Source organism: Cuculus canorus, chromosome 1, assembly GCF_017976375.1.
Source record: "Cuculus canorus isolate bCucCan1 chromosome 1, bCucCan1.pri, whole genome shotgun sequence".
In the NCBI taxonomy this organism is placed as follows: domain Eukaryota; kingdom Metazoa; phylum Chordata; class Aves; order Cuculiformes; family Cuculidae; genus Cuculus; species Cuculus canorus.
Genome location: NC_071401.1, coordinates 176,901,052 through 176,912,307, shown reverse-complemented (window position 1 = coordinate 176,912,307; position 11,256 = coordinate 176,901,052). Strand labels below are relative to the sequence as shown.

General features: G+C 37.5%; 1 protein-coding gene across 10 annotated transcripts in view; it reads right to left on the bottom strand.

Annotated features, from left to right (window-relative positions):
* Positions 1-4,667: 4,667 nt before the first annotated feature.
* The window catches only part of ADAMTS20 (ADAM metallopeptidase with thrombospondin type 1 motif 20), an 87,418-nt gene continuing 80,829 nt past the window's right edge, over positions 4,668-11,256 (bottom strand). For 5 of the 10 annotated variants that reach the window (XM_054056067.1, XM_054056075.1, XM_054056068.1 and 2 more), the window contains 8 exons: positions 10,711-10,911; positions 10,455-10,584; positions 10,205-10,299; positions 10,020-10,114; positions 9,495-9,628; positions 8,663-8,754; positions 6,825-6,929; positions 4,668-6,215 (listed from right to left, as the gene is read on the bottom strand). In XM_054056067.1, coding sequence (XP_053912042.1) covers positions 6,126-6,215; positions 6,825-6,929; positions 8,663-8,754; positions 9,495-9,628; positions 10,020-10,114; positions 10,205-10,299; positions 10,455-10,584; positions 10,711-10,911 — 942 coding nt within the window. In that variant the 3' untranslated portion in view covers positions 4,668-6,125. The other 5 variants (XR_008448153.1, XM_054056073.1, XM_054056070.1 and 2 more) reach the window with 5 other exon arrangements.

Here is an 11,256-nt window from a genome sequence, read left to right as displayed (position 1 = left end):
CAGTGATGGGAGTTCCTTTACTTCTGGGCTTGGTAAGGTTTTCAGGTAGCCAGAAGCTTGTTTCCATTTTAGAGATAAAGCCCTCCCTGTCCCTCTGCCTAATTAGGGTGTAAGTTACTGCTGGAAACAGTGCTCCAGCATTCACTTCCTTCACTGCTTTGAAAATATTCTGAATGTCCAATTTCGTATGAAGCAATGCTGTCGACATCTGGCCAGGCAAACACATTGCAGGAGGGTGTGCTTCCAACGCGAAGAAAATCTCCCCCTTTTACGCTTGTCTATCTGCATTCTCCATAGATTCATTTCAAAATAATCCCTCTGAGTAAATATATGGCAGCATAATACCAAAAGTATTCCCAGCCACATAAGAAATAGCAGCAATACATCTCTAATCCTAGCATGGAAGAGAGGATTCTAGGCGCAAAATAATTTTTTTTTTTTTTTTTACTGTGCACTTTCTAGTACTGCTTTTATGTCTGCACACAGGTTGCGCATTTTCCCTTTGAGGTAACAACTATGAATTTACTCCCCTCATTTTGCTTTCTCTCTCAGCAGTTACAAGCAGAAAATTAGTTAAGGAACTGGGGACAGTGTTACTTTTCTACCAAGAGTAGTAATAAACCTGAGACAGAAAACAAGAATTGAAAGGCAAAAGATTTTAGTTCAATACCTTGTAAAATCTGATGAAAGGGGCCGGTAGAGGCCGCTTTCTTAGCCCCGTCTGAGTTGCAGACTTTCAAGGAACACAAATATTAGCAAGGCTGCTGTTTTCTTTATTGAGGTGTTAAGTAAATGTTTTTATAGCAACCCTTTCTGCAAGACATTTTAAATACAAAGCAGTAAAATGAAGCTTTCTACCACCTGATTTTACAAGCACAAATTTCAATTTGTTTTCAGTGCAATCATTTTTAATTTTTCCAACTTCCAGAAGAACATCAACAAACTCCTGTTGAATGATGAACTGACCCTGAGTGTCATTAGCATGATCAATGAATGACCAACAGAGACAACTGAAGTGCAAAAAAGGATTTCATCCCACCCAGCATAAATATGTGCTGCTGCTCTGCTATCAATCACGCTAGCCTTTTGCATAGAGAAAATTCATGAGCTCTCCTTGAATGTTCCTTGCTTCTGTAAATCAGACTGTAAAATAAAACCATACAGGGATTTCAAAAAGAGTCTTTCAGTATTCATAAATGTGGAGGTTTGCTTTCCAAAACAAAATAGTAATGGTATGCAAGGCAGAAATCGCTTATTTGATTTCAGCGACTCTGAGAGTAGTTCTCTACCATTTATAGTGCAGGTTCTCCCCGTTGCATGCTTTGTTTAATTATACAAATAAGATTTAAAAAACCTATGTGGACAAGAGAATTTTGTTGCAAGAACAGAGATAAAACACACACACAGATTAAAGAAGGAAATGTTTATTAAAAAGGAAAAGGTTCTGGATGGCAGCACAGAGTCAGACATGAGACAGATGAATGTATGCACAGCTGTTCATGTTTAAAGGCAGAATATACACATAAATACAGTTAGATCTTTGCTCTGCTCTGCTGCTACAGTATTTTTATACAGTCAATTCAAAGAAATATCTGTCATAACTGAACACAAGGAGAAATTTATCAGAAACAGAGCACAGATTGCTTCTCTAAATCTAGGATAAACAAAGCCCAGAAAAGCCTCTCAAGCTAAGGTATTGCAAAATAAACTTAATTGTCCAAAAGCAAACCACCTTATGTGGATGTGAAGATTAAATGTCAGATTCAACTGCAAGTCAGATAGGTTATTGTTCTGTTTGAATAAAACGCAGGTAATTTTCCCCTGCCATAGTCACATTTCCTGTTCTGTCTGAAGGGAAGCCAGTATCATGAAGAAGGAATGCACTTTAAAAGCAATACCTTACTTTTTATACGATCAGTTCAACCTATTTCCGAACCAGACCAGAGAGAGAGAGAGGCTGTTGAGGCCCCTCTCAAAGTTTTTTTAAATGCATAGATGCAATGAGATGGTCTTAAAAAATCATAAAGGCTCAAGAAAAGGTGGCCAAGTACTGCAAGGCAGCAAAGCAAGCCTTACAAGAGAGACCATGAACTAGTCCACAGGATTAAAATGCTTCCCCAGGGTTGTCACTCTTACAGAACATTCTGCTACACCAGTTTCCACTCCTACTTGTGTTGAGTGAGTGGACACCACATTCAGTATATGAGTAAGTATAAAGGTATCTAAATGCAGCCTTTGGCCTTTCGTGGCTCATGAAACACATCTACAACACTAGAAATATGGAAGTGTATTGTATCATGAAAGTTAATTTTTGGAAAAAGTTCCTCTGGGCTTCTTTGGAGTGCAGCTGGAAATGGTTTTAACTTATAAATAAGGCCAACATGGATTACTATAAAAACTCAACTGCAATGTTTATATATATATAATATGCTAATTTTTATATTAATTTCACATTTCAATATTCAATTATCTTGCTTGAATACTATTCTTGCACATAATTTCCCTGCTCTCTACTTTTTAAGTTAAGGTTAAAATATTACAGCATATTTCTGTTCCACTTTTAATTCTAGTTTAGTTTCAACAGCCACAAAACATCAGTTTTCAGGAATCTATTTGTTTTTTATGGAAACAATAAAAACTGACTCCTCACACTCTTCACTAATCTTTCTTAAAGCCCTGCAAGACACAGACAGCACTGGCCAGATAGTAATATTTTATTCAGATTCTGAATTTCTCTGGGATTTTATGATGTCTTAAATATCATAGTCTTTCAGTTAATAAGAAAAATACACAACCATCTATCAGAAACCTGCATATAGACACATTTATGCTTGGAGCACACAGTCATAACTCTTCCCATGAATGTGGGACTAGCTGATTGCACAACTTGTGTGTGCCCTGGATCAAATGCCTGCTCCTGTCTACAGGGACAGTGGCGCAGCATACCACGCCACCATGAATTCAGCGAGGATGGAGACCGGATAGTAAAACCAGATCCAGGGCTTCCAGCTCCACTGCTACCTCCCAGATATCACCTTAGAGGAAATACAGGTAGAAGACACCTAGATGATATCTTCATCAAGAGATGTCACAGGTACTGCCACATGCCAGTGTATCATTTCATAGCACAGCAAGTGACATTTTGTCAGATAAATGAGAGCAATAAGGTTTTGTACATCTAATCCATCTTCATCATTCAGTTTTCCGACAAGCACCAAATGTGTGTCTACATGCATACACCCAAGCAAGTAAGCACAGTTGTGTCACCTAATATTTGATGCTGTCATTGATGGGATTGAAAATGTCCTAGAAGACATCTAGCAAAGTATCCTTACAATCATCTTAAACTATTACTGTTATTTTTCTGTGTAAAATAATGATGGGACAATTCAGCATTTCATTTCCTAAACATCAACCAGAACTGGAGAGCTGCGTGACTGTGATTAGCTGTGGGCAGATTGGCACATGCAGACCCACGAGGTGGAGCTCACACCACTCTCATGGAGCACCCCACTGGTCCACCATGAATCTCAGCTGCCCAGTGCAATGGAAACCCACAGCAATATCACTAAAGGAGATGGAAGCATCGTACTACAAGTACAGCCCACGGTTCTCATTTTATTGCTTGAATCTTTCGCAACGTCAGCAACATCATGTCTCCAAAATCATCAGAGCAGATCATCAGGTTCACGTTTTCCTGAAATTACCTTCAGGATTAAAAGTTAGTAAGTTGAAAAGGGGTGATTAAGCCCTTTTTCTCAACAAAATCGAAATTCTAACAGAAGGAATTCACAAAGTGCCAGAACACATAAGTACTTTCTCCCTACCCTAAGGCTAGAATTCCAAAGTAAGGAGAAAAGAATGAAAAGATGTAAAAAACTACAATACAACACTGGTTTTTTATGCAGAAGTTGTCATTGGGCCACAGGGTTCGCTCTGATTATAGAAAATATATCTTTACTCAAGAATACTAATATTAGCCAATAAAAATCATACTTTGTTGAATACTGGCTTAAAAATCACTTTGTTTTGTAGTAGATCTTCAGAGCAATTCTGTGGCAGCAGAGCTGAGTGCTTCCTAGCCTTGAAATGGAGTTTCAGGGCTAAAAAGAGAATGGTCCTCTTAGGAATGGACATGGCCTGCAGTTCCCTTTCTGCCAAAGGAGAAGGGTCAAGGGACCAGACTACAAATGAATTGATCCGAGTTTAGCACAGGGAGGAGAAAGATTATTTCAGATTTCTACACTATTTCAGAGAGCGATTTACAGGTCAGCCTTCCAAAAAATGTGTAGGTGAGCATGGGGGGATGACTGGAAAGAGCACACAGATGTGGAGTTTGTATCTTTTGAAATAGGATTTACTTTTGTGGGAAATATTTGTGTGACCATAACCTGCTTGTGTGGCACTTACTGCAGTATAAGTCTATGTATATCACTGTGAAGCACTATTAAGACTGTAGTTCTTCTGTGCATGAACATGTAAAGTGGTTTTGCAACATTTTGTACAAAGCATTAATAAAAAAATGCAAAAGTACTCTGGTACTATTCACACAAGCATATTTATTATATAAATACTTTATAAATTATAAGATTTTAATCATAAATGTAAACATTTTTAGGAAAATAATTTTTTTTGTATTCTTAATGTTTACAACTAATACAGGGCACATAGTGCAAAGACACATTTCTGATGCAGAGATCACAAAATAATTACCTACATGTGTTATCTAAAAAGTAGCTGCTTACACTTCTGTGGTACGTTATTATTTTTAATCAATACATATATCTAATTCATGGCTAACTTAGTGGGTAAAAATATGATATAGCTGCCATTTGATCTACCAATTTTACTGGCTATCTGGTATATAAGGTACGATATTGTGCATGTAGAAAGTTTTATTCTGAATACCTGAGAGTAAGCCCTGAAGTGCATATATTTCTGCAGTTTTGGACTGTAAAGTAATACAAAACAACAAATCAAAGAGCTAGATCTTTTTTAAACCTTGTTAACTCTTTCATATGCTTTTCTGGAAGAAATAATTTTTAACTAGGAGATGTTAGAACTGTATTTACAACCACTGAAAAATTAAACTGAGCCGAAGATGGACACTAAACACACTGTGGGGCTTGATGCTGCCTCTACCCAGAGTTTTCACTAAGGTTACTGAAAATAATGCTGAATCATAATATGAGAGGGACACACACTACAACTTTCACTAATATGCCATCGGACAGTATATAAAGGAGTAAGATGTATATGGAAAGTCTTTAAGTAAATGCATATTCATACAATCACATGTAAGATGCTACAGTAAACAGAATATACTGCTTTTATAGCATATTTGGGTAAGAGGCAGGGATTTAAATTCAGATTTCCAGGCAATTTGTTTTCTTATTTTCTTTTCCTATAACCACAGCAAAACTAAGTCTAGATGTTTAACGTGTGCTATAGAGATTACAGAGGTTAAACCACACTTCTCAGGATTACTGCTAGTTTTTAAGCACCGCAAAGAATACAATTAAAGGGATGGGGAAAAGTGTTTTACTGACAGAGAACACATAGATCTACAGAAACCATCTCAAGTACTTTGTTTATAAACTTTTCTTCTGTAAATTGTTGTCAGACATTTCCTGAAAGGTTTCACAAAATGAAAGTATTTTGAAATATTACCTGTCTTCTCTATATAGCAATAACTCTTTCCTTTTTATATTTTAGTACAGTTGACCAAGAAAATCAGTAGAGTATCAATTTTATTAAATAATGCATAAAAAATTGCACTGAATCTGCTGCAGGTAAAGTGTTACAATTATGGTACAGTTTAGGGTGTTACCCATAGTAGTAACCTCAGTGCAATTTGCTTGCTAATATATACTGTGCATTGAATGAACACCTCTCCATTAAAACCTGAAGGCTTATGATTGTGATTTATGCACTCGCTAGTCCACTAACAGATAATACATCCCTGAACAAACACTGAAGAAAAGAGGAGTTCTTAGTAGTGAGCATTACAGTAACGAGCATTACAGAGATGAAAGAATTAAAGGTATACATATATACACAGCACCTACAATTTGCACCTGAATGGCGGATGTCCCTGCTTTGATGTTTTTACCACATCAGAGTTCTCATTGTATTTGAAGTTGGAGACCAGTAATTGTGCTAGGAATACATTTTCCACAAAATCCTCCGCATCTTCCATATATTTTAGTACCATCCTGGGAATTAGACAAAAAGAACAGTCAGTCTAGAAAAGCAATTGAAATCACAGTTGTACAAAAATCTTCTTGAGATTTGCATACAATAGGTCTTTTGACAAATTTTACCTACAAATACTAAATCAAGAGACAGCATCAAATCAGCAAAAAGGGACAGAGATCCTTTATCAGCATTGCTGTATACCTTCTTTCCTGGCTTACCATCAATGCGGTCTCAAACTGTGCATATTCAAAGTTCTTGTTTAACCAGTCTTTTGGTTTCCCATACAGTTCAAGTTGGAGGCAACAAATCTGTACGGATCGTCTGTAGCAGGGTATCTTTAACAAAATTGGGGATGGGTGGGGGGGGTTGTTTATTTTTTAAAAGAAGTATTACTCTGTATTTTCGAAACTTTTAATAATTGGATTGTATTCTGGGTAGTATCATTAAACATGGTATGAGATCTTTAAATTATCAGGCCTAGATTTCACATAACATCTGGAAGGACACTTGGGTGGGTCAGAGACCTTGTGTACTACTTCTGATTCACATTTAGCTTTCACTTGCACCTCTAGAGGCAAAATATTCCAAGCCACAAGAGCAGGTAAAGGAAAGCAACACCAACTTACGTGGGATTTGTGTATGTCAGCAGTTGCGTAGTTGCCCTGAGCAATCCACCTAACTTTACTGGATAATCTCAGACCTGTACCAGCCAAGTTAATGCTGAACTGCCCCTAAGGAGGGGAAAAGAAAAAATAAAAGAGGTAAAATACAGAGCTGATAGAGTTTAAAACACTAAAACAATTTACATTGGCATGTCTGCACATATCACTTAATGTATATCCAGATCTTAAGTATTCAAAGGTGTGTACTTAACCTGGGTTAGTTACGCTGCATTGTACCCTTTTCTTGGACACCCAGGGCAGATATATAAACGCGTTATTCTGCAGTAAGAAGTAGCACTTGTGCATCAGCTGATCAGTAGCATTTGTCTGCAGAGTCTGAATACAGAACTAATGTCAGACAATTCAAATTACTTTAGCCTCCTTCATACATATGGAATTTTAATCGACAAAAGAAATCCTGAAAGGGCAGGAATGGAGGCCTTTCTAATGCATTAAAACGCCAGCTTCAGTGCAGATCTTGCAGATAGAAACGAGTCAGTGCATAAGCATGTAAGCAGAAGCACTTCCCAAAAGAAGTTACGGATTACAAATAGATGTATAACATATTAAGCCCAAAGAATTTGCGGTTTGAAAGTATCCAATGCCATAATGAACTCTAACTGTTTTCTTGTCAGGAGTTAAGTCTGCCTAACTTGGGCAGCTCATTTGTACCAAAATCGTACATAATATTCTCTATCTCCCTTTGACTGTGTCCACCCACATAGTCTGAGTTTAAACACCTAAGATAGATAGACAACAGGGATTCACCTCCATACAAGTCTGAGCTAATCTGTTTTAACACCCTTGTAACCAGGGAGCATATATAAGTATGCACTTCCGGAGGATAATTGACCTAAAGCATTTAACAGGGTAAGATTGGCTGTTTTCTAGGAAAACAGCAAGATTGAACTGTTTTCTAGGGAATCTCATTTCTGCCAGTGACTCCAAAGGCAGCCTAGGTGGCTAGTTCAGACCAGGGCTATGTCTGCATTAGTAAGGACACTGCAGTATGAGCAGATCTGTAAGGTCAAAAAGTGATCTCAGAGTGAAACCTCAGACAGCCCAATGTCTGTATACAGCACACAGATCAGGGTTTCACTTTGGACTAGCTCTCATCTAGTCCCACAGACTAAATCCGCATTAGCAGTTAGGTTGCATTAAGATCCGTCTTCTGGAGATCATAGCTTCATTTATTTCTATTCAGAAATAACCCCATTCATGCCTTTCAAGACTTCTCTGTGATATGAACCAAAAACCAATAAATTGGGACAATACAGAGAGTCACTTAAAAAAGCAGCATTCCATCCAAACTAAAACACTGATATAGACAGACCAATGGACGTATAAATTTGAAATGATACTGCTAAACAGGATTGATTTTGTCTGGTAGTCTTCAAAGCTATGAAGAGTCAGAAAAGAAACAGAAAAGAAGAAAAATTCTGCAAGATTATAGAAAAGGAAAGTTGCTGGAGGAAAATAAAAATTGAGAAGGAATTAGGGGAAACAAAGGATATGGATATATGTCTGCAGTGAGGGAGGGCAATACTTGAAATATGTAGAAAGCTGATTATACAGACATGAAGCCTAGAGGGAAGGTGTGGAGTAAACAATTTGAGGAAAAACCAGAAAAGTAAAAAAAGACGATGTAGCAGGACAAAAAGGAGTAAGAAAACTACTTACCACTAATCCACCCAAGAACAGAACACAAGATCAGTTTAGAACCTTGCAGCTCTAAACCAGTCATATAGATTTCCCCCCCTCTCCTTACACACACATTTCAGGGCAGAAGAAATCATAAATACCTGTGGACATCTGGCAGCACTGTAGCAATCTCCAGCTGTAGCAAATGGAACTGCTCTCCCAAGTATAGTCTGAGCAAAAAGAAAATCTGTGGCTAGAAAACAGAAAATTACCAAACGCTAAAACTGCTGCTTTAGAAGGTCAGGTGAAGAGTGAGAAAAGGCATTAACATGATGGTGGTGGTGTTTGGTTTGGGTGGGATTTTTGTTTGTTTGAGGAAGGGTGTTTGTGTGTCTCAGTTTGTTTTTTTAGCAACTATGTTTTAAATCACCCATTTTGGTTGTATGTAATCTCAGTCCAACCTACAAGCCCAGATTTTTTTCTGGAATAGGGGAGGGATGAAGGGCAGGGAGATCTGCACTTGAATGCAACTCCACTTGAGATGGTTGTCAGCCCTCTTGTGACCTTCAGGAAGGGGCTTTAAAGTGCTGCAAGATTCCTTGTCTGTTTAGTATGTCTACCAAAGTCTGAGAAGGGGCTATCTATGAGATAGGAAGACTTTCCCAAGAAAAACAGGACAGGGACTAAAACCAAACGGAATAATGGGAATAAAACCTTAGGAAGTGGAGCTAGTTCACATATAAAATATGAATCTGTAAGATGGCACTTGACCACTTGGGACGAACTAACAAGAGAAGTAGTGGTGGTTTCTCCATTTTTTTTTTTTTTCATTCTTTGAAATTCTCATTTAATTCCTAAAGGAAATAATAATTTTGTTTGCCAAAACCCAGTATAATTGGATCCATAAGTGGGTCAAAACAGTAATTTCATAATCACAACCATGTGCAATTTCAAAAGAACACTCACATTAGCTAAAATTGCCAAAATGCTTACTTTTAATTTGCATGGAAGCTACATCAAATCTTATTTTGCTAAAAACCGTGAAACCAGCTGCAAGGTAATCATTTCGACAGGCACAGTCTTGCTTTCTGCTTCCATTGAAAGGACACTCATATGGATTTTGTAGCCTAGAAAACAGCAAAGATTTAGTTTTCCTTTTGACATTTTTCCATAATATAGAAAAATGTGAAAAATAATTGCATTGCACTGTGGTGCAAAAAAACACCCCATAAAAATGACAACAGCCCAGCTATTAATCTTGGCTTATCTAAAACACCAATTTCAATGCTATTTCTCCTAAGTCAAAATAGAATTTTTTTGTAATAATTTAGTGCAATTAACATGATTTTGTCCTGGAAGTATCCATATTTTGGCATGTGTGTTCATATGCCTCAATATTCAAAACAGAAAATCAAGGGAAAAAAAAAATTCTGCTCATTTGTTCTCACAGAAGGTATTATTTTATTCTTTTATTTCGGATGACATAAATGTGTTACAGTTACAAAACCACCTTTGTACCTGAATCCATATACTTCAGAGAAGTTGTCTGCTTCACCTTTTAGCAACGTCAAATATTCTTTGGGATTCTCTAAGTGCATGTCTGAGCAGTAAATCTGCAAGACAAAATTTAGAAAAATCTTTATTAGAAGGGTATTATTTCACAAGAATATAGGCTTATAAAAACTCATAAATATTAAGAGTACCTTTAGTATCCTTCCCTTGATGTTAAGTAGGTATTCACCATCCTTTCTAATCCCTTTTTTAATCTGGATATCTTTGCAGGTGGTAAGAATTTCACCTTCAAATGAATGATTGAATCATATTAATACTTCATGAACAGAGCTTAGTTTTATGACTTACTTTTGCATAATTGTGCTTCAAATATATTTATAGCTTTGTATAAATAACCTGGGAAAACATTAAGCTCAACTGAAAATTGCAGCTGTCACTTACATTCTTCCTCACGGCAGATCTTTCTGGCATCTGGTTTTAAATGCGGCAGGCATAAGTTACTGGATAAGCCATTTTCAGTCATACATTCTACGGTTCTTTCCTTTACCCCAACTCCGCAAGACACTGAGCACTAGATGTGGATAGCCATCAAGAGTTTAGAAGGTAGTAAATAATTAACATAATTACATCAGCAAATTAGTGTTGACATTTGTGTTTGAGGCAGCTATCAAAAATCAGCTTGCACGTCTGTACTCACCTTGGTCCACTTCCCCACTCTCCAGCTAGCTGCTTGTGAACATCCTTTGAGATTACAGTTATAGTTGTATGGGGATGGCCCTACCGGGCATTCCTGGTATGCTACAGTTCGAAGGCCATGGGCATACTGATTTTGAAGAGAATGGATTCCAACACAGTACGTGATTCTCTGCTGGTAATGAAACCCACAGCTGTCTGAGCACTAAAATAAAATCCCCAAGCACAGGCATTATTTCTGTGAAACCAAACCTTTCCGCAGCATTGCAATTACGGATAAATCAGCTCTGATCCTCGCTTTGGCAAAAGACTTAATCCAATGTGTGCTGCCTCGGGGCTGGTATTATACATTCATGTGCAAAAGTGAGGATATGCAATAGTTATTCTTGTAAGGAGATGGCAAGGACCATGCTGCTCCGCTCTCGGAGCTCTCAGAGCAGTTCTACCTCAGCTGCAGTCCACAGACACGCACAGGTAGATAGTGCAGGTGTGTAGGGGAAACAAGGCACTAATCCACCGCTTCACTGAAATCAAGGAAAATATTATTGTT